Here is a 21,235-nt window from a genome sequence, read left to right as displayed (position 1 = left end):
AAACTTGACTCCCTTCCTCTCTCCTCTCTCCACAATATTCTCATCATCGTACCGTGTCCCAAGCTCTCTAAGTATCCCAGGAGCTTATTGTGCCGAAGGGTCAATATGTGCTTCATCGGTAAAGAATATATAAGACCAAAAGTCTTCCATTGTCTTGTCCTTATGCTTATGTGCATAAGCTACCCGTTCGTCCTTATTCCTGGCCGAGATTTCCTTTTTGACAAATGCACACTTATAAAACTGACCACCATTGGTATACTCTTTAAGCTTGTGTTGTAAGTGGCGCTTCTTACAAGGAATTTTGTGATAGGCAATTTGCGCTTCGTACGGCTGATTTCGGACAGGATTTCTAGCCGGATCGACTAGCTTCTTACACATAGCTTTTGTGACTTTTGAGGGCTTTCCAAGCTTGCCTGATCTCCCGCGTGTATGTCGATAAGCTAAGATACCCATATTTTCACGTTGCTTAAGCCAGCGTCGCGCGGTAGACTCAGTAGTGCTTTCATCCTTTGCGATCTGGCGTAGCGATTTGAATGAGATTTCTTTGTCGTACGCTGTGAAGAACCTAGTCTTTTTGATCGTATCAGCTTCGTGGCCACTAGAAGGGCCTGGCGGAGGGGTAATGCGGCTTGTGCGACGTGTAGTTGGGGCCATAGTGAGTGTTTAGAGTGATAATAGATAAATCGCAAAAATCGCGTTTCGCGATTTTTGGTGTTTTTGGCCCGTGCGCCACGAATTCGGGCACCCACTGGTGCCTGGTGTCGTCTGATGATGTAATCACATGTTCTGTTATTCTCCGTAAGTCGAATGAGATCCTTCCCAATTTCAGCACGAAAGAAGCTGCTTTTCCAGGGTAGGCGAAGGGATTCTGAGATGGATATTGTTATACTTCGGATCCGTCGTAGGAAGATGAGAAGTCTCGAGTCTAGCGATCGAAGTTCGTCCAGAAGACCTCGTCGATTATAGCTTTTCGAAAGCTGCAGGTATAGAGACGTCCATCCAGGTTTGATTGGCGCTGGGAAATCGCACCAGATGGGTGCAATCATCCCCAACGGTTTGCTCTTGTCGAATTTGAAGGAGTAATGTCCTGAAGAGATCCACACAATATCCGCAGCTTTGAAGACAGATTTGAAGCCGATGCCCTTTTCTCCTACATAGCGTGTTGCGTTGTCTCCACCCTTCTTGGTACTTTGACCAACTCTGCAGAGCGCCTCCACGTTTCGGGGTGAGAATCCAACCTCGTTGCAGTCCACTCGAAGACCCCCATTTTCGTATGTAAATTGTACGCTGGGCAGTACTTTGGAATCGTATGAGTTATCGTCCGCATTTTGAATTAGCTCGAGCAAGAAATGTGTCGAACTTTGATACAGCTGCTCCGACAGTCTAGGAAGTCAGTTAGATAGGCAAGGAGCAATCTAGGAGCCTTACGTTGTTAAAGCGTTCTCCAAATCAGCGACATTATGGCCGGGAGGATTGTTTTCAGACAGTCCTTTATCATGCCTAATCTTGGCGATGTGTGCTTCTGCATCTGAAGGTGATATGGACTGAGCCGCCATGGTCGGCGAATAAATAATCACAAAATTCGGAAAATTCGCATCAACATCGAATAGGGAGAATATCAATGTCCAATTTTTGAAACGAAAAGTATCAAGGAGTTTCTAGAAATGACTTGAGGATAATGAAACATGATGACAGAGAAGTAAAGCGGAAGCTAGCAAGTGACAGCGGCACGCACTATACCCAAAATTGGCCTAAATCGAACAAAATGGGTGTCATAAGTCTTCTGGAAGTGATTTAGAAGATGTCATAGAATCGGCTAAGATTCTAGCGTCCTCCTAGAGTTTATATGATCATGTGATTGACACAGCCATAATTTCTCTGTGGGATGACGATTAGCGTCCAGGCAACAGATTTTAGGACCCAAACTTTCGATCCATCTCTTGACTTGACCTTCAATCTACTCAGCCTGGGTACCTCTTCCATCATAATTTTATGAAGCAGTTCCCGTAACTCAGGTTGATTGGCTGTGCTGCAGCTGGTTTTGGTGTCCTGACTTTCTATAACGAGGAATCAGTCGCCGGATCAAGACTTGTCTAAATCGGGGAATTTCATTTTGAACGTACCAATCTAGATTCGTCCCGCAGATCTAACGGTCCTTGCGTCCACTGTCCCATTCTGTGTTGCATTGTTTATCACTCCCAGAAATGTCACTCAACTTGGGCTGCGACTACCAAAATCCAGACCGAGACCGTTCTCTTGATTCAAATCTCCATGAAGATCGAGGTCTAACTGAAACGTTGTCTCTTTTGTATTAAACTCGCTCCAAAAGGTATGACAATCTAGTCAGCTTATTAGCAATCTGCTCATCGTCCTCTAAAATGTCTTGTCGTCTCTCAGCACGTATATGCGGGAAACGGGTACATACCTGTACTGCTATGGAATTCAATGACCAGTCCCTTCAAGTTTGTCTTATCCTGGTTTCTAGCAAGTGCATTTCCCGGCTGCGTTTCGAATGAAGCCATCGTGGCGACACTGCCAGAGGTACTGCGCCGAGCCAAATTCCTAGATTGCGAGAGAGGCTTATCGTCTAGGCTGTGAAGAGTGAGAAGTTTGGATTTCTTTGTAGGCTCGCGAGGAGGTTTGAAATTGTTTACTAGGAAATCAAGTTGTCAGTGACATAAATCAAACACATAAATCAAACTCGTAGAGATGTTCCATACCTGGCCATTCCACAAATCCTTTATGTTCAGGTGTGTGGCGGAAATAAAGAATAGATCGTGTCTTAGAGAAAGGATCGAGGAGTATTCGGATGGTGCCCAGATGGCATTGAGAATGTTTAGACCCAGTGGTAGGATCGATGCGGCACACGTCGCATAGATATTTTACCTCCTTATTCAAGAGTAGACGTTGAAACTCCTTGAAATCTGCGTACTGATTAATGGTGGTATCTATAGCTAGCAATAATGCTTACCATTATCATTGTTGAATCTGTATATTGGTGGAGAATGCATCGAGCCAAATAGCTTCTCTTCTTGAGTTCCAGAAACCGTCATGATTTTTAGATGGTGAGCTCCTTTAAATTGTACTCGCCATTTGTGAGCCTCGTCTGGGCAGACATGGCGATTGTCTAGAAATGGTTTCATGGTGGTTTCCACCGGAGCTGGTGTTTGAAAGTCGATCGAATGGTACACTTTGAAATTTCCGTCGTTGCTGAAAGCTATGATTTTTTCAACCTCTCCTTCGGCATTTCTTCTTAGAGTATGTATTATTCCATTAAAGGTGTACTCTGAAGCGTATCTGAACTTTGTTAGACCATCTAAGCTATCAAGCAGTACAGAGGCGTTGACTTACAATGTTACAGGAATGAACTGGTCTAAACGAATTGACACAGGGCGAGATTGCGACGAGTGAGAACCACTTCTAGAGTGCGATATCGGTCGAGACTGCGTTGGCGACGATGAGAAAGAACCGCGACTATTATCAGGACTGCTGCTCATAGAACCTGGCAAGCCATCATATTGAGCTCGAGGTGAAAGTGTTTGCCTTCGAGGAATGTCCATTGGTCTTGTTGGACCATTTTGCTGGATTGACGTCGCAGCAATTTGTCGTCGGACTGGATGTGGAGGATGTAAGATCTCTCGCTCCATTCGAGACTCTAACAGATCCCAAGCTTCCAGTTCCGCTTTGAGAGCACCTTCTGGGTTATTGACCATCAGAGACAGACCGTTTTGCGAGCTTTGGCGTCTCAAAACACCAACAGCATTGCCAATGCGGCCTCGCATGAGTTTGAGATGCTCAAGAAGCGACTGAATAGATGCGTCTTCGTCCGCTTCATTTTCGGATATGGTCTCAAGTGTTTCGACTCTTTTCACTCTCATAGACAGATTGTCAAGTCGCCGTTCGATGAGGTCTCGGATGTCGTTGTGATCGACACCATTTGCGTTTTGTGCAGCAGAAGTCACTGGCTGAGCGACAGCATACTGAGCATCTACAAGCTGGGACGCGCTCCGGGTTTGCTCCCATGGTACTGGTCGGACTTGTCCCGCTTCAATCGCGAGCATCGGCTGGGGTCTCGGCAACGCTTGAGGAACACGGAGGGCCTGGTCAAATTGCCGTAACATGGGATAGTCAATCTCTGATGCTTGACGTCCCGGCTCAAGTGGGTTGGTGATACGTCTGAGATTGTCTTTGACAAGTGAGACTAATTCAAGGTGTGAAGTAACCAATTTCAGATTTGAGGACATCAGGTCCACATTCTCAGTCCTGCAACGTGGTCAGCACTGATCGTGACAAGAGATGAACAGATGGTACCTCATTTGATGAATCGTATCATTAGTATCTAGTGCAACATCGAAGCTAGCCACATCGAGAAAGAATTGCAATTTGATTCGAAGCTTAGCCACTACCTGGCGCTCAAGAGGCCACTCAACTTGCTGATACAATGCAAGTATTTGATCCGTCGAGAATGGAACCTTTTTCAGCCAAGTTGACCTCCCTTCCCGTTTCGCTATTGTGTTTGGGTTGACTTCTTGTATTAATCTGATATGGTTCTTGAGAAACAGCGTGCACTGCTCTCGAAGTTGTCGTTGTGATTTCGCGAGCAGCTCATCTTTTGAAAACGCTGCTTTGCGACTTTCCCATTTTTCCAGACGGCTCATAATATGAACGTACTCATCGAAGAATTGTGCAGCTTCGAAACGGGCGTTAAGAGGGCCATCAGAAACCGCTTGCCAAATATCCCAGACCACTTTGAGCCCAGAAATGACATCTCCCACCGACCATCCAAAACTCATGATGAATGAGAAAGAAGTTTTCAATATTTCGAAGCCATAAACTTTGGGTGACAGAGTCCTCGCAGACCGCGACGACGAGATGTCGGGCACAATTTCAAGATGCGTTTGCCTGCTCACTCAGTCTCGCGTGTCCGACGCTACCACGTATGCTCATGCAGGCAGCGATATGATGACTACAGACAAGACTGCTGAAGGGATGACCAATTCGATAAGATGTGTCGCGTGTCAAATGTAAGAAATACATATAAAATTCGAATATTAATGAAGGAGAAAATGGCAGGCAGCAGAAGGATGAATGGGTCCGAGACCCATGTCGACGATTTTCTTGGGGTTCCGACTTCCTGGTACAGTACTGTCGAGCTTACCGTGGGGTGATATCACCCAGCGGCTGTGTCTGGGTCGTGACTGAGACCAGCTGAGGTGTAAATACAGTAGTGTCTGTCTGTCCGTCCTTGAGGCAGCGATACGTTGTCACTTGACGATTCATCACCTCGGTGAAGGGGGAAAAGAGCAGTGGCAAGGAATTGATGCATTGCAGTGGAGAGTGGAGAGTGGAGAGTGGAGAGGGGAGAGGGCTGTGAATATGCGGCGTGTTCTGGCAGATGGTGAAGCTTGTCAGAGAGGGACAGAGAAGAGACGTTGAAATAAGCAAATGAGAAGCGAAGACGAAGGCACGTTTTCTTCGCTTGGCCCAAAAGGGCGCGACAAGCGAAAATTCCAAATATAACCCCAACCTCCTCTCCTTTCCTTCACTTGAACAATTTCATGATTCCTACCTCACTAGTCCATATTCCGTTACATCGCTTCCATTGTCTTTTATCCTCCACACTCTACGCCTTGTCAATTGCTGAATATGGTTGAGCTATGAATTCCCATCCACGACGGATACGAAGTGAAATATCATTTACAATTGAGAGATGCCTCAATGATCATTTAGATTCGTCAAAACTCCAGAATATGGGAGATCTGGGATAGACGCCCGGCCCGTGCAGCTCCATCGGAACCGTTCCGAACGGGAAACCATCTGGCACATCCTTGGCCCAGTCTGTGCCCCAAGATGCCATGCCCTGCCATGCCGCTTTGAGACTGTCTTCATGGGGCAGTGCAAGGTTCGTTCCTTGCCCCTTACTTTATCTGTCCTTCTCTCAGCCTCGCGAGGCGTCCTGGCTCGATTGAAGTTTCGTCTGATGTCTTCCCAGGACTTCATAATTTCTCACCACAACGGAGATTTCAAATATATACAACATGAGAGGAGATGTTTTTCGTTGCTGCTGCCATTATTGTCCCTTGTGCAATAATCTATTCTTTACACCAAGGGCCACGAATTTGTAAGGCTGCTGCGGCTGAGCCTTGCCTGACCTCATAGAATGGCGCTGTGGGGATTCAAATGGCTGAAATTCTTTCTAAATCCATTCGGTGACGATGACTTCGAACACATAAGCGCAAGTATTCATTCAGGAATAATTATCCGCACACTGACATTGTGCAGGAGGACGACCGGCGAGCCTACATCGTACATCGACTCGAAACCGCCAAACTCAAGGAATACTCATGGGTAGTAGTGGTAGCTGGCGTAGGCTTCTTCACTGATGCATACTCCATCTTTGCTATCAACATGGTTATACCAATTCTTGGGATCGTATACTACGGCGGAACGATGCCTCACAATTACGAGACAGCCCTGAGCGTTGTCACTCTTGGTGGATCAATAATTGGCCAAATTGGATTTGGGTTTGGTGCTGATATCTGGGGAAGGCGTAAGATGTATGGGCTGGAATTGATTGTCACGATCGTTGCCACACTCGGAGTGGTAATGGCATCGAATGGAACTGCTGGTAGCATGTCCGTGATTGTATGGTTGCTGGTATGGAGGTTCGTGCTTGGAATTGGCATTGGTGCTGAGCAAGTCTATCTTTCTTTACTCTTCACTGTTGATTGCATTCTATTCTGGAAGTGTAGACCGTTTGATTGATGTTCTAGCTCCCGTCTAGCTGCAATTTTCAACTTACAAGCACTGCTAACATTTTTGCCTTTAGTTATCCTTTGTCGGCAGTTATCTGTTCAGAGTAGGTCCCCAAGCCGAGTCAATCCCACTGCGATCTCTAAATTTGGTTCATTAGATTCGCCCCCACCAGAATGCGAGGCAAGATGTTGACCTTAGTGTTCGCATGTCAACCATTGGGACAATTAGCAGCAACTTTGGTCGCCCTGATCGCCTCTGTAAGGCAACGCAGCGGTATCCCAGGAGATGCTACCATCACTAAGTGCAACGAAGAGTGTAAAAGGACACTGGACAGCATTTGGCGGTGGATCATTGGAGTGGGAGTCATCCCAGCAGTGATTGCTCTCTGGTTTCGCCTCACAATCATCGAGTCGCCGAGATATACTGCCGATGTTGGGGGAGATACCGCTAAGGCAGCTTCAGAATTGAAAAGATATCTTTTGGGTTCGCAGCAAATTGGACTTGTTTCATCGACGTCAATTGATACACACAATCGGTCGGCTTATCGAAGACCGCTTCGGCGTAGAAGCACGTCGTCTGGAGCAAGATCTGGCCCTGTGAACCATACAGGCCTCGATAATCAGCAGCATGAAACTCAACCGCTGTCAAGAAGATCATCAGGTGCATTGTCTGTCAACCCTTCTCCGGAAGAAGCGAATACAGAACAACACGAGACTCATCCTCTGACACGCAATTCCTCCGGAGCGATATCTATCGAGTCTGGCGCCAGAACCGACAACGGGGATGAAAATCATGATCTTCGAACAGAACAGCATAATTTAATGCCTGTCGACCTCCACGAAGCCGAAGGTTCATCTACTGTGTCACCTCTACACGGAGGCTTTGACTCACGCCAAGCTGGAACTGATTTCAACCTGAATGATGGATCTTACGAGCCTCAAAATGTCGCACGAGCGCCTTATCAAGATGATCCAGAAGCGAATATCGATTTTCACACGAACAGACTGACGCAAAATCCGTCGAAGCAGTATTTCATGACGTCCACCGGGAAAGCTTTTCCTATAACGCCGTCGAATGGAAATGTTGCGAATTCGGATGACAACAAACAACCTCCTCCTCCAAACTGGGAAGATTTCAAGGACTATTTCTGGCATAAGGGAAATCTTCGGACCCTGATAGCCACTTCTGTCTGTTGGTTCTGTGTTGATCTTCCTTGTAAGTCTGCTCTCATTTTGTGTTCAAATCCCCAATTGCCAGCTCTTTACTGCTCCTACTCAGCACACACACTAATCTTTCCATAGTCTACGGCCTCGGAATGAACTCACCACACATCATAACCGTAATTTGGTATGGCAAGAACCCTCAACCTCAAACCGTATACGACCTACTCGTGCACAACGTCTGGCAAAGTCTCGTCGTCGTCTCCATTGGTGCCATTGTCGGGATCTCGATCACCTTCGTCGCAATCGACAGGCTCGGACGGAAATGGATCCAGATGATTGGATTTTTCTGGCTTTTCATCCTGTTTATCGTTATTGGAGGTTCCTTCTACCACTTGTATGACATCGGAGGCCAGGCTGCTATTGTTGTGCTGTACATTCTCTGTCAGATCTTTTTTAATTTTGGTAAGTTCTTTGATGTTAAATGCTTGCGTGGAGCTAATGATATCAGGTCCTAATGCAACCACATATATCGTTCGTCTTACTTAGGTATTCTTCTATAGTACGATGGTCTGACTGACCCCCACTTTCGCAGATGCCAGCCGAGCTATTTCCAACAAGATACCGAGCCCTCTGTCACGGTATATCCGCCGCTTCAGGCAAACTTGGATCCGTAATTGCGCAAGTATTCCTCGCCTACATCAACTACGGCCACGGCGACAACTACAACGATATCCCAAAATGGCTCCCGTACTCGCTCCTCATGTTCGTTCCAACCCCTTTAGCACTTCCATTCGGTGCTTTCTTCCTACTCATAGCAAAGAAACTAATCACGTAAATAGATTCTCGATATTCATGCTCATCGGCCTCTACACAACCATCGTTTGGATCCCCGGCCAAGAGCACTCCCCCTCCGGCGCCGTCAAGACGCTCGAGCAATGGCAAAAGGGCCGCGTGCCAGAGAAAGACTACTCGCACACCCGGTGGGGCAAAGTCGTGGTGAGCGTATGGAGATGGATCGGTAGTGTCGGGGGGTATATATTTATGGTGCTTGATAGCTTGAGTGGTGGGGAAGAGAAGGAGAGGAGGAGTGGGAAGGTGGTTGTGGATGGGGAGAGAGAATTGGATGAGGTGGATGATGAAAGAGGGAGGAGCGGGGCGGATGGTGAGAGAGCGAGGCCTTTTGTGAATGGGAGTGTGAGGCATGCTTCTCGGTAGTGGATAATTATCTCGTTATTCGTAAGAGCGGTTCTAATTGAAGCTTTGCTCTCACCATTTACCAATGCGGGCAAGACGTGAGATTTTAATGTACGCATAAGTAGTCTGTAGGCTCCACGTACTTTTTCACTTAGCTACCACGACAATGACTGTTATCAATTGCTTTTGTGTGCTTCAATTATCGCTTTCTCCGCATTCCGCGCGATTCGCGCTACACGCGCCCTCTTCGCTATCCTCCCTATTCTCGATCTCAGCCCTATGGTAGTACTTATGTAAAGGTAAACACGGATATGAGGATTCCTCTCGGTCGTAAATGCTTCGTTGATACACTCCGATTCGACATCTCCCAACCCCTGAACTTCCTCGACTCTCATCTTTGGCAGCTTGCACGCGATGTTTTTGTAGCGCAGCAAAGATGGCTTTGATTTCTTTACCCCACACATTCACCTAAACCTTAAGTCTCGTCGACTCTAGTTTGACCGAGTGCCCGGATTCCTTCTACCCTGCGGCGGCGGAGCGTTGGGAGATGGAACGCGAGTTGACGGTCGGCATCGCGGGGCGAAGAGCTCTGATTTTGGACGGTGAGGTGTTGAAGGAGATTATTATAGAAATGAGTTCATAATTTAGGGAGTCGCGTTCTATTTAAGTACCTAAGCGCTTCATCTTGAGCTCAAAAGCACGTACAGAACCAGCTGAAAATGGATCTTTCAGGAGCTTTCTCACCATCTCCTAATTCTTTAGCGAGCCGCTAAGCAGAAAGGGGGAGGAAAAGCGCAGACAGCTGCTTTTGTGCATATTAAAGCCATATTTCTCTATACAATGATAATACGCGAGAGAGTAACGAAAGTTGAAAACCGTTATATATCCTCAAATCCACCGCTCAACAGACGCCAAACCTACGGCCACGGCAACTGATCAACCACATCAACCCCCTTCGTCTCAGCCCCATGATCAATCAAAAGCACCATACACGACAATATCTTCGCATACAATACATCATTCTCCTCCTTCTCCGCACGCCACAGATACCCGAAGACGTGTTCCAACACACTAGTCTTATACAGACTCTTGGTATTGGGATTCGCGCCCCGCTCGAGCAAGAGTACGACGGCGTCTCGAAGGCCGCGACGAGCTGCGATGGCTAGTGCTGTGTATTCGTGGCAGTCTCGGACTTGGACGTCGGAGTGGGTGATTAGTTGTTTGAGGTACATCGTTGTGGGGGCGCCGAAGGGCCATTTTTTGAGGACGGACAATAAGAGGGTGTCGCCGTTGCTGTCTCGTTCTAGGATCGAGAGTTTGGCTGTTTGGACGGGCTTTGTAGGCTTTGAGAATGTAGATGTTCTGATGTTGGTCTCTGAGGCTGTAGTGACTGATGGCTGGAGTTTAGAGGCAGAAGATGTGGGTGAACTCATTTCTACGGTACCGAGATAGATTCCTTTTGCCTCATCTACTTCTAGTTCTTCGTTGATGCTCGGCAAGGCCCAGGATACAGTCACCGACCCGAGTAGAGAGCTGCTCATCAGATTCTCTTCGGCTTTGGGACTTTGCTCGAAAAACTTCTTGATTTCAAGCTGTTGCGACCTATCGAAATTGCAGTCCAAGACCAATTGCTGCAGCTTCATCTTAACAGTCGAGCCTGAATGATCGCGCTCTGACAATCGCACTCCTTGTTCCTTCGCATGCTGGAGAATGGTCATGAGATCTGGGAAGTCTTGAGGATTCTCGATGCGAAGCACGTGTAGGTATGTTTGTCCGTCGGCATTCCGGTGGTGCAAACCAGGAGTCAAGATCCTGCCAGCCATGGACATGAGTTGTATGACCCGCAATGTGTTTCCCGCTGCGGCGGCATGATGAAGAGGAGTATTTCCAAAAGCGTCTTGGAGCCGGGTGTCGATGAGGTCGAGGTCGTCGCTTAGTGAGAAGCGGGCTAAGTGGTGTGCTTGAGAATAGCCGCATTCGTGGCATGTCTTGTTCTCAGGGGTAAGGCTTTGGCCTTCGAAGAATGAACAGCATGGTCTGTGATGTAGGGATCCTGGACCGGATCGTGGGGTGTGTGGAGAGGTAACTTTTGACTTGTCGATGAACTGGTACATCCAAGAACTTGCATTCATGCTCGATGTCCGCCGAGATAAAGAACTCATCTTGGAAGCTAGATTCGATCGCCAAGATATGCTGAGTGATAGAACGGAGTTGACGTAGGACCAACTTGTGGTTGGTATTCTTGATGGGCCACGCCAGCTCAGGTTTCGCCTTATGTCCATAGCGACGCTGGTGATTTTCGAGTAGGAGCCTTTTACTCCTTGAGATCCAAGAAGAGCAATCTGGTCGTCGCTGACCAGAAACTTGGACGTGTTTATCATTTCAAGTTCTGCCATGGTTGGCTTCTCCCCTTGCGACGATGCAGATATCGAGGCTGTTGAGCTGGATCTGGTTTCAGAAAGCGTTTTCTTTTGATTATTTGTAGGCTTGGTGATCTGTGGTGGTATTTGTGATTGGCCCTGGTCAAGGTGTTGATAAGATCTCCGCTTACTCAACAGCTGTAGAGAGCAATGTGAAGGTAGCCCACTCGGCGTACACCCTTCGTAATGGCGAGTGGGATCATAAAATGGAGAAGTCTCCCGCGGTTGGTAATGGGTAGCACCGTCGTTCAATGATTCTGTAGATGGATCAGACGCTGCTTTCCGTCTAAATTTCCTGTCTACTCGAGACTTTCGACAGCGTTTGAGTTGAGTGAGTCGCGTCTTGCCATGGATGATCCCCGAAGGTCGATACAGTCGCCAGGCCTTATCGTTGTCCTGTAGCAGTTGACTGAGTTGGGTTTGAATGTTTCGAGTCCTATGCAGGACAGTGAGTGGATATATAGGTAAATATTGGTAACACATACCCAGGAGCAAAGCCGTCTGCTGCGAGAATATCTTTAATGTCTGATATGGTGAAATCAGTCATCAAATACAGCCGCACCAATTTCCGCCTTCTCGAGGTAGTCCAAGGTATCCTTGGGCGACCGCCTAGGTTACTTGGAGCCATATTATGAGGCGTTCTTCCTTCGAATCTCTATATAATTTATAAATTGCCGAACAATAGTGGCAATCTGCACAAGGCTAAGAGGTGTACGATGCCTTCGAATCAGCTAAACATTGAGGCAAACTCGTAGTAGGTAGCCACGGACAGGATGTTGTGACGTTGGAGGACCAGAAGATTGTAATTGAGCATTTTGAGGTTTGATGGACGTTGTACGTCGAGATAAAGCGTATGGAGTGGCACATGCTGTAAAGGCAAACCCATGTTTTTGCGCGATGCTCACGCCCAATTATTTTCAGCCGTAACCAGGGGTTTGCAGCAGACGAGACATTTTTGGATACGTAAGGCTGACCTACGACCGGCATGTCAGCCTGCAGACACGATGCCTAAAAGAGAGTGCAAAAACCTAAACGAGAGCTTGGCCGAGTAGATGTGTTTTCCCAGTAGTTCCCACCACGTGATTTGAGAGTGCAAATACCTGGTCGCAATCCAGTGACCAGTAGGATCTTTGGGGTGATATCATATCGATAAACACGTATTTCTGTCATGGAAGTGGTGTTCCCGATAAAAAGGCAAGGAAAGTGATTGGGCAGACCATCGTGCAAAAACTCCTGGGCGTTTGAGTTTGAGTCGAGACATACTCACTAACGTACGACATGGATAATTTTGGTAAGCTCAAAAGAGCGTGCAAGAACTCAAAAATTTTACTTGCATTCACATTGACTAATAGACTTTGTGAATGTGAAGAGAAACGCGTCCCATCGGTGCTTCAGTGGAATGCGCAAAAACTGTGTACAAAGTAAGTAGAAATATCACATCCCAATGGATACATAGCCAAACACATTGGGATAAATAGCTTGTGGACTATCACATTCTGCTTCCAACAAACCTTTTTCCTTCGGCATGATTAACAATCGTGTCATCCTCCGCCAATGCTCTCAAAACACCATGAATAACTCGGAATTCAACCATAAATTGTCACAAATTCAATATTCGCAGACCCCCATGTTGCAGGAAGATCCTCATGTACTTCCTCGGCCGAGGCTCAAGTATCTTTCCCTCACATCTGACCAAGGAGGCTCAATAGCCTGACGATAGCCAGCATTCCGAAGAATCACTTCTTCCATCGTGGAGATTCGCTCCTTCATCACCAATGCCCAAGTCCAATGCACCACGGCCTGCTTCGATAAACACTCACTATCCACAACCGTATCAATCAAGATAACAACACATAGAGGTAAGCCAAAGACCGATGCAAGAAGACAATGGCAGAAACTGACAAAAGGCCGTACCTAGAAGTCAAGGGTCACCGACAACTTTTAGCTTCTTCAAGATTGAGAAAATCAAAGAAATGGAGCGGTCGACACAGGTTTGGACGGAGAACATAAAGAGCGCGTCAAAAGTATAAAATCAAGTCCAGTTAGGGCTTGCTACAGTACCTTTCACAAGCGCAACAACCATGCACTTCCTAACTTGAATCAAATGGAGAATGGCTCATTTGCATCTTGCAAATACCACAAACCACGATCCAAAAGTGAATTTCACCTTTCCTCTATCGCGGCAAATCATAAGCAGTCCAATTGTTGTTGATCATCGCAAAATAACAACAACAAATATCCGCAACAATTGAACTTCAAGAACTTATCAAAGCTTGAGGAGTCAAGAGATTTCCGCACTAGAAGTCTCTCGGCCAATCAGAAAGCAACAATAAATTTGTTTTGTATTTTGTTGTGATTCTGGAGATCTCCTCAACCTCTATAGTAAAATTTTAGTCCGAAGCTAAAAGTAAGCTTAAAACCTTAAATGAAACCTTAAATCTTTTGTTGCATGTCGCAAAAATAATTGTTTCTCAAAAGTCAACGAAGAGACCTTGGGAAAACTGTCACAATTGCACATTCTGGAAATTTTCGCGCTAAGAAGCCTTCAGCCAATCAGAGAGCAGGATTTATTTTGTATGTGTTTCTTGTTGAGGAGCTCTGGTTCAGAGGACTTGAATGAGGCAGAAATTCAGGCAACCATAAATTTCATATTTATCTTCACTCCTCTCTCAAAGAACATAGCCACGAAATGTTTCACCCCAATCAACTCGATCACGTCCGCAACCCTCCCACTCACAGGGCTACTTAAGAACGGTCCTTTTTGAACGAAGGCTTTGGCTTCTCCAGATGTATCAACTTGCTTCTTCCCCTTTCCTCAATTGCAGAGCGAAACTTGGTAATGTGCGATTCCAAGGAACAGTCGTGCTTATCAACCCACGATGAAAAATGCTATCCGCAGCGAAGTCCCAGGATACAGTCTACACTGATCGACTATGTAGCATCGAGACTTATCTTCAGCTCACAAGCTCTGGATTTGGTGTTCGTTCAGACTACAAAACTTGGAAAATTATTCAATACACATACTGGACAATAATCTTCAATGGAGCTTGTCAATTTCAACCTGCTCAAAATCTTGTCTTTCCATGCTCCCCATTAAACTCATGACTTGGAACCGGTATCTTGACCGTATTTATAATGTTTCAACCTCCTCTCGGTACCCCACCGATCCCGATCAAGATGTCATCCTGCTCACTCCCTATATCGCTAATACTGCTCGTATTCCCATGCTTCCTCCCGCCCGTCCAAATATCCTCAGCTCTATCCTCTGCTCCAGTCGTCCCCAGATTGGTCTGACTACTCAGCTTAAAAGCTTCCTTCGTTACCGTTCTTTTACCAGTTCTAGTTCCGCTCGCATAGTTCCCAAAGTTACTTGTGTTCTTGCTTCGATAAGCACTGGATAGCAATCCCGGTGCAATCTTCCGAAGAAGAGGCTTGAAACTGGGAGCAGAGGCGTAGAAGATCCCAGTGTTCATTTCGACCGAGGTCCAGATCGTGAGATCGTTGCTGACGTATGGAATGTCGACAGTTGACTCGATTTCGTATGAAACGCGAACGCAACGAACACTGCCTGCGATTATGACGAGGATACTGAGGCCGAGGATGAGGAGGAGAGGAATCTTTTGGCGTTGCGCGATTTGGAGTTTGAATTTGCAGATCTTGGGTAGAACCCAGCCAAGTAATGAGATATCGGCGAGGATGTTGAATACTACTCCGCAGATCACGATTGGCTCAAAATGGCATTGAGCGGTACCTCTTTGTTGGCGATAGTCCCAATTCGGGTTAGCTCGCAGTCGCAAAGCTTGACTTATGGAACCAAATAATCATTTCCTCGTCGCGAAAACCAGAAAGAGTGTATATGAGCAGTAAGGCGGCCGAATAGTCGAGTCTATAAACAATCGAAATTAGATTCTTGTTTCCTGCGAAGATGCTTACTCATATATGACTCGCTTGAATCTGTTAATCCCTCTAGATACTCTGGCTGGTATCTAGGAATGGTTTTGCAATTTTATTTTGTCCTCTGAATTCGCTCAATGAATACCTTCTTCGAGCAGCGAAAGGCGGATGATGAAGGACCAAGCAACTGACGTCAGAGACTTTCGAAAACACACGAAGGAAGAAGCATAGTGGAAGTTTTTCCAATTTTCTTTGGGATCCGTAACTTTTGAGCAGCAGCAAATTAGATTGAAGAACTGGATGATGCAGGTTGCTGCTTGAATAGTGTATGAGAACATTATACCCGGGTGGCAAAGCAGGTCTAACGATGCATGAATGAACTAGAGGGCATGTATTTCCTTGGCAGGCATCACAATTACCAACATTTTGATGGACAGCGCATGCAGGCTTGATTGGGCTCCTGCAGGCTGACACGCATGTCTTCCCACCTGCTCCAACAGAGGCACAAAGAAGGCCACCGGAAACAATGGTAGTGATTCACGTTGGTAAAACATCCGACAGAATCTCCAAAGTCTCATTGTCCAGACAACATCTCAGCTCTCAGGAGTTGATCAACCATACTCGACATATTTCGTCATGGACAATCCAAACACGTCACTGTGGCGAACTGTCGCTGTTGCGATTCTTTTGTACTTTGCAACTCGTACATTTTATCGTCTATTTCTCCACCCCCTTGCCCGCTTTCCAGGGCCAAAGCTGGCAGCCGCGACAAGATGGTATGAAGGCTACTACGACGTTATTGAAAACGGCCAATATACATTCAAGATTGAGGAGATGCACAAGCAATATGGTAAGTGACCCTATCGCATCGCATGCCTATTGGTGTTATGCTTCTGTCTGATGCAAGAGCTCTTTATCAATACACTTCAGGGCCAATCATAAGGATCAGCCCCTATGAGCTTCATGTTAGCGATCCCGTCTTCTTTGACGTTCTCTATTGCCAAGAGGGGCGTTGGAACCGATACCCTTTTGCGTGGGATGCGTGGTAAGTCAATCTTGCCCCTAACTTGGGAATATTGTGGGGGGTTCATCTCTCGAGACAGCTTGAATTTCGTCTCAAACTGACTTCCCTTAGGGGCGCTGAAGGCCCAACTATACACGCTACCCAGCATGACCTGCACAAGGCTCGTCGCCAACCTTTGGCACCTTTCTTTTCCAAGGCCAAAGTGTCAAGCCGACAAGACATGATCAGCAGGCATGTCAGTAAATTCTGCGATCGCCTTTCCAATATTGCTGAAGCAGGGAAAATGGTCAATTTGGGTGCTGCCACCACAGCGTTGGCCCGTGATGTAGCTTTCGACTTCATTCTTGGCAAAAGCTATAACAGTCTCGACAGCGAAAACTTCGATGTTGCGGTTCTCCACGCTGCTCAAGGAGCTGGATCTCTTTGGCGGCTTAGCAAGCATATAGGATACGTCCTTTTCTTGCTGCAAGCAATGCCGTTGGACTGGGCCATGAAGATTGCGGACGATGATATGAAGACATTCTTTGCGCACATGAAAGCTGCTATGAACGATACGAAAGACATTATGGACGAAGCACTATCACCTTCACCACCAGAAGGAGTCAAGCGGACCATCATACACGAAATACTTGATTCGAAGCTCTCTTCACATGACAAGTATTTCAAGAGAGTCTTTCAGGATGTGACATCTGTGAGTGGTGCGGGTTTCGAGACCATTGGCGGTGCTCTACGTTTAATATTCTTCCATGTGTTCAGCAACTCCGCTATCCTCCAGAAACTCCGTGAGGAACTTGACTCTGCAAAAGCGAAACATCTTGATGTCAACGAATTGAAAGTCCTCGAGCAGCTTCCCAACCTCACATCGACTATAAAAGAAGGACTACGCTTGAGTCCTGGCATAGGTACACGTATGGCACGAATTGCTCCAGACCGAGACCTATTCTACAAAGAGTGGCGAATTCCTGCTGGGACTCCTGTTGGAATGACGACCATCTTGATGCATATGGACGAGAACAACTTTCCAAATCCTCGTTCTTTCAGCCCTGAACGGTGGATGGATAATAATAGACAGAAGAATGCCGAGAAGGCATACGCACCGTTCTCGAAAGGGACGAGGATGTGTCTTGGGATGCAGTAAGTATTTCCGTTCGGCTTATATATGATATAAGCTGCATATACTGACAGGTGTGCCACCATCGTCTTGCATGGGCAGAGATGTATTTAGCTCTTGCTGCCCTTGTACAACGTTTCGATTTTCATTTCGAGAGCGCGAAGGCTGAGAACTTTGAATTTGAGAGTGATCAATTTGTCATCGGGACCAAGGGAAAGGGGCTCTTAGAAGCTCACGTAAATCTTCGTGAATAACGAAATTCAGCAGTAAAGCTCATGTCTATCTCACACATTGTCTTAAAGCTTCACCGTTGTTCTTTCGGTATTTTGGTGCCACTTATCATTTGTGATGTTGAAGTGCATCGTCTAGAGCCACTTCCTGTGAAGTTGACCAGAAATTACTTGCTTTCTTGCCTCGTGTGAGAAAGTCCAGATCGATGCTGGCGATCCGGCTAGCAAAGCCATCATGTTGCAGCAGTCCCTACACAAGGAAGCATGGAAGGGTTACGGCACAGGTGCATTATGCTGACACGAAATGCAGCCAGTAGCACTTTCTCCGGATTTCCCCACGCCACCACCAACAGTTGGTGTTGGTTGGTGTACTGGCAGACTTTGACAACTTCAGACTCAAAGACCCATGTCATTCCCGCCCAATCGAAAGTTCCATCTACATTTGCCCTGGCGAACTGGACGCTGATTGAAGAATCCTGGGGTCCACCCGCTGATCTGAACGACGCCGACACCATTGCCGTAAAGACAAACACCACCTGCACTCTTCCCAGCTCTGTCTTACCATCATGGATTGCAATTTCCGGTCTAGAAACTGCATCAGGACTCGGGTACTACAGCATGAGTTTCACATGGGGCAGCACGTCCTACGGGGCCATCATTTCTTTTGGACGGGTTGTTCACCCGTCACGAGTTTGCATCAACGGATATCAGATCCCGCCGTTGGATCTCGCTGATGCAAAAGCGGATATTAGTTCGTACTTGGTGAAGGAAAAAATACGCTAGAAGCCATCGTGGCGACGAATTTGTATAATGTGTCGTCGAAGATTTGGGCGGAACTGAAGACGGCGGGAGAAGGACCGTCTGTTGACATCGCGGCTTCTGACCCGCTTGTGGAGGCGGGGTTGGTGGGAACGGTGACTATTCTCCTTATGTGAGTGTTAAGTTGGGTCAGATGAAGGTCCGCGGAATATAATTTTATAATAATCTAAGCGGAAAACCGGACGATGGAGGAATGCCTCGCTGATTAGCAGAGGTGGGTCCTTGGCTGCTTGAGATGTTCGGAGATTCAGGCCAATATTTAAGGTAGGCGCTGAAAACAAGGTTAAAACCTTAAATTATTTTGTTGCATGTCGCAAAATGAGAGAGATTTCAAAAGTCAACGAGGAGCTGCACCCAAGAATCCCAAAATTTCCACGCTAAGAAGACTCTGGCCAATTATATTGCCGTATTTCTTTTGTATGGGGTTCTCGTTGAGGAGCTCTCTTGAGCTGTTTGAAAGTCAAGGAAAAAGGTTAAGCCGGCGCTAAACCTTAAATAAAACCTTAAATGTTTTGTTGCACGTCTACAAAATTCAATTCTTCTCAAATCTCCAACGAGAATCTCTCATATGTTAAGGCAGTCAGGAAATTTTTACGCTAGTAAAGCTCCGGCCAATCAGGAAGCTAGAATTATTTTGCATACAATTCTCGTTGAGAGGCACTTTCTTTGCGATGCACAGCAAATATTTAAGGTTTTCAATGCTTGCCTGAATTTCTGCCTGATACTCAAATACTTTCGTCATCGAATGGTGAGCCTTTACTTCTACTAAAAAAAAACCTAGAAGCTATTCAGCATCTCTCTTTGCAGCAGCAGCCAGCAACCTGCACTCATGGCCAAACGAGCACTTCAAGCGCTCTCCCTCACAAAGCACAGCGGAGATATCTTCGACGCTCCAGATCATACGGTCTTAATTCACGCCTGCAACACCCAGGGTAAATGGGGCGCCGGAATCGCAATCCCGTTTAAGGATGCCTATCCTGATGCTTTCAACACCTACCACGAGCACTGTCTCTCCGATCCTGTTCAAACAGGGACTTGTCTGCTCATAGAGCCCTGTGGGCCCTCGAAACATTGGATTGCGTGTCTGTTTACAAGCGCAAAGCATGGACGTGGGAAGGACAAGCCGGACGAGATTCTCGAGAACACGAGGCGAGCAGTTGAGGATTTGTTGGAAAAGGTGAAGGAGGCCGAGGGCAAGGGTGAGATGGTGGGAAGCTTGAGGATGTGCAAGATTAATTCGGGGAAGTTTGGGGTGGAGTGGGAGAGGACGGAGATGGTTTTGAAGGAGGTGGAGGTGAAGGAGGGGCATAGAGGGGTTGTAGAGGTTTGGGATCGCGAGGGAGACTTCTCATAAAACAGGTCAGTCCTGACACGAGATGTCTCGATCTACTATTCCTTGCTTGCTACTACTATCTCAAATCTGTGTCGTATTTAGTGTTGCAGCAAAATTGTATTTCAAACACCCAGCAATCCGAGTTCCACCAGCTCCGCCGTTGTTGCCTGGAATCATAACATCAGTAACCGCTCATACACTTACGAAACAAATCTCAACACTTACAGTTCCGCCAGTTCTCCTTCACCAGACTAACACAAGTGACCGTGGAATCACCAGCAAGTGGTTGGTCCATACTCTGCTGCGTTGCCGTCGTCATACAACCATCAAGCCAACTTACGGTATAATGATACGGTGTGAGTCCATCTCGGAATATTATTGACCCCGCGTTCCACAGCACGGGAGCTGTCCCAGAAGTAAATGTTTGGTCATTGGTGCTGCAAAAGGTGGTAGCATAAGAACTCTGCACTTTTCCAGCAATATCGCTGTGCTTTCCGAAACTGTCTGCTTCGTAACACTCCTGATCTTGCAGTCCTGGTGGAGATAGTGTTGGAGTTGGACTGGGCGGCGGTGGAGCAAAGGTTGTGGACGAAGTGGGAGCTAGAACGGCAGACGAAAGCGATATTGCGAAGGTGCCGCAGGTATCCTGTAGACTTCCTGACCCGTAGATAAGTTGGCTGTTAAATTCGCCTGTTGTTTCATCAGTCGAGTTAGAAATGAGTAAAGACATGAAACCAGTGAGACTTACAAGACGTGATGATCTGTGTGTAGCTTGAGTTGCAACCAAGAGCACAGATATCGGCTGTTTGACTGAAGTTGAAGAATACAGAGGTTGCGTCTGCACCTTGTGTGCCGGACTAATTTCCTTGGAACAAAACACTACTGCCCTCGGAAAGATCAAGACCAGTACAGAAGATATCTGCAAGTGCCTCAACAAGCTCAACAGTAGCACCCACGTCGTATGAGCTGCATGAAGCTGTTGCTAAGGGAAATGCTGTCGAGCTGATGCTGGCAAAGTCGTCGTCCGTCGGGGTGGGACCTGATGCAATCAAAACAAATTGTTGAAAGTCCAGGTAATCCGTATATGGTGTATCGACTATTGCTGTGACCGTCTCGACAGCACTGGAGCTGGAGATGAACAATGATAGCAATACAGGGACAAGAAGGACTTGAAGAGAAGAAAGATGAGGAGTGAAAGACATAGTTGAAGGGTCTGGAAAATGAGGACTATAGCTATAAATGTTGTCGACTAACAGTGAATGATGAAGGAGACATATAGCATATTGAGAAG

At 46.8% G+C, this 21,235-nt stretch overlaps 8 protein-coding genes across 8 annotated transcripts; 3 read left to right on the top strand and 5 right to left on the bottom strand.

Moving 5' to 3' along the window:
* LY89DRAFT_744561 (uncharacterized protein) lies at positions 1 to 1,850 on the bottom strand. The gene is made up of 3 exons (XM_018221040.1): positions 1,429 to 1,850; positions 750 to 1,383; positions 1 to 570 (listed from the first exon to the last, which is right to left on the bottom strand). Exons 1-3 carry the CDS (start codon positions 1,554 to 1,556, stop codon positions 85 to 87), a joined length of 1,248 nt encoding a protein of 415 aa, XP_018078326.1. The 5' UTR covers positions 1,557 to 1,850; the 3' UTR covers positions 1 to 84.
* LY89DRAFT_8011 (uncharacterized protein) lies at positions 1,851 to 4,973 on the bottom strand. The gene is made up of 7 exons (XM_018223417.1): positions 4,312 to 4,973; positions 3,352 to 4,263; positions 2,972 to 3,297; positions 2,721 to 2,924; positions 2,426 to 2,653; positions 2,124 to 2,339; positions 1,851 to 2,057 (listed from the first exon to the last, which is right to left on the bottom strand). The coding sequence occupies exons 1-6, from the start codon at positions 4,791 to 4,793 to the stop codon at positions 2,212 to 2,214; spliced, it is 2,280 nt and encodes a 759-aa protein (XP_018078325.1). The 5' UTR covers positions 4,794 to 4,973; the 3' UTR covers positions 1,851 to 2,057; positions 2,124 to 2,211.
* An 889-nt stretch (positions 4,974 to 5,862) lies between these two features.
* Positions 5,863 to 9,212, top strand: LY89DRAFT_7967 (MFS general substrate transporter). Its single transcript, XM_018223410.1, has 9 exons — positions 5,863 to 5,902; positions 5,993 to 6,235; positions 6,283 to 6,695; positions 6,830 to 6,859; positions 6,914 to 7,971; positions 8,058 to 8,381; positions 8,428 to 8,450; positions 8,512 to 8,681; positions 8,759 to 9,212. The coding sequence occupies exons 2-9, from the start codon at positions 6,161 to 6,163 to the stop codon at positions 9,132 to 9,134; spliced, it is 2,469 nt and encodes an 822-aa protein (XP_018078324.1). The 5' UTR covers positions 5,863 to 5,902; positions 5,993 to 6,160; the 3' UTR covers positions 9,135 to 9,212.
* Positions 9,213 to 10,604: 1,392 nt separating this feature from the next.
* On the bottom strand, positions 10,605 to 11,304 carry LY89DRAFT_679232 (uncharacterized protein; the record flags this gene model as incomplete). Its single annotated transcript, XM_018213830.1, has 1 exon — positions 10,605 to 11,304. A coding segment is annotated over exon 1 (560 nt), but the record flags the coding sequence as incomplete, so codon positions are not given.
* Positions 11,305 to 14,240: 2,936 nt separating this feature from the next.
* Positions 14,241 to 15,470, bottom strand: LY89DRAFT_744549 (uncharacterized protein; the record flags this gene model as incomplete). Its single annotated transcript, XM_018221039.1, has 2 exons — positions 14,241 to 15,332; positions 15,467 to 15,470. 2 exons carry the CDS (start codon positions 15,468 to 15,470, stop codon positions 14,674 to 14,676), a joined length of 663 nt encoding a protein of 220 aa, XP_018078322.1. The 3' UTR covers positions 14,241 to 14,673.
* A 593-nt stretch (positions 15,471 to 16,063) lies between these two features.
* On the top strand, positions 16,064 to 17,816 carry LY89DRAFT_703232 (cytochrome P450; the record flags this gene model as incomplete). The annotated part of the gene is made up of 4 exons (XM_018217308.1): positions 16,064 to 16,277; positions 16,358 to 16,472; positions 16,563 to 17,585; positions 17,720 to 17,816. 4 exons carry the CDS (start codon positions 16,064 to 16,066, stop codon positions 17,814 to 17,816), a joined length of 1,449 nt encoding a protein of 482 aa, XP_018078321.1.
* A 1,474-nt stretch (positions 17,817 to 19,290) lies between these two features.
* On the top strand, positions 19,291 to 19,965 carry LY89DRAFT_703231 (uncharacterized protein; the record flags this gene model as incomplete). Its single annotated transcript, XM_018217307.1, has 1 exon — positions 19,291 to 19,965. The coding sequence occupies exon 1, from the start codon at positions 19,441 to 19,443 to the stop codon at positions 19,963 to 19,965; it is 525 nt and encodes a 174-aa protein (XP_018078320.1). The 5' UTR covers positions 19,291 to 19,440.
* Positions 19,966 to 20,025: 60 nt separating this feature from the next.
* LY89DRAFT_727016 (uncharacterized protein) lies at positions 20,026 to 21,146 on the bottom strand (the record flags this gene model as incomplete). The annotated part of the gene is made up of 4 exons (XM_018219111.1): positions 20,026 to 20,111; positions 20,170 to 20,634; positions 20,693 to 20,754; positions 20,818 to 21,146. 4 exons carry the CDS (start codon positions 21,144 to 21,146, stop codon positions 20,026 to 20,028), a joined length of 942 nt encoding a protein of 313 aa, XP_018078319.1.
* Between the last annotated feature and the right edge of the window lie 89 nt (positions 21,147 to 21,235).

The sequence above is a fragment of the Mollisia scopiformis genome (genome assembly GCF_001500285.1).
Source record: "Mollisia scopiformis unplaced genomic scaffold LY89scaffold_1, whole genome shotgun sequence".
Classification (NCBI taxonomy): Eukaryota; Fungi; Ascomycota; class Leotiomycetes; order Helotiales; family Mollisiaceae; genus Mollisia; species Mollisia scopiformis.
This window is presented reverse-complemented; position numbering and strand designations above follow the sequence as displayed.

What these genes read in the sequence shown, in the direction of transcription:
- LY89DRAFT_744561 (XM_018221040.1), bottom strand. Translation starts at nt 1,556, where the DNA reads ATGGCGGCTCAGTCCATATCACCTTCAGATGCAGAAGCACACATCGCC. An exon ending in TTGGAGAACGCTTTAACAAC is followed by an intron (nt 1,384 to 1,428) that starts GTAAGGCTCCTA and finishes CTGACTTCCTAG; the next exon opens with ACTGTCGGAGCAGCTGTATC. An exon ending in TCAGACGACACCAGGCACCA is followed by an intron (nt 571 to 749) that starts GTGGGTGCCCGA and finishes ACGATCAAAAAG; the next exon opens with ACTAGGTTCTTCACAGCGTA.
- LY89DRAFT_8011 (XM_018223417.1), bottom strand. Translation starts at nt 4,793, where the DNA reads ATGAGTTTTGGATGGTCGGTGGGAGATGTCATTTCTGGGCTCAAAGTG. An exon ending in CAGTTCATTCCTGTAACATT is followed by an intron (nt 3,298 to 3,351) that starts GTAAGTCAACGC and finishes AACAAAGTTCAG; the next exon opens with ATACGCTTCAGAGTACACCT. An exon ending in AGGATTTGTGGAATGGCCAG is followed by an intron (nt 2,654 to 2,720) that starts GTATGGAACATC and finishes TTGATTTCCTAG; the next exon opens with TAAACAATTTCAAACCTCCT.
- LY89DRAFT_7967 (XM_018223410.1), top strand. Translation starts at nt 6,161, where the DNA reads ATGGCGCTGTGGGGATTCAAATGGCTGAAATTCTTTCTAAATCCATTC. An exon ending in GGAATTGGCATTGGTGCTGA is followed by an intron (nt 6,696 to 6,829) that starts GCAAGTCTATCT and finishes TTTTGCCTTTAG; the next exon opens with TTATCCTTTGTCGGCAGTTA. An exon ending in TCGGCAGTTATCTGTTCAGA is followed by an intron (nt 6,860 to 6,913) that starts GTAGGTCCCCAA and finishes TTGGTTCATTAG; the next exon opens with ATTCGCCCCCACCAGAATGC.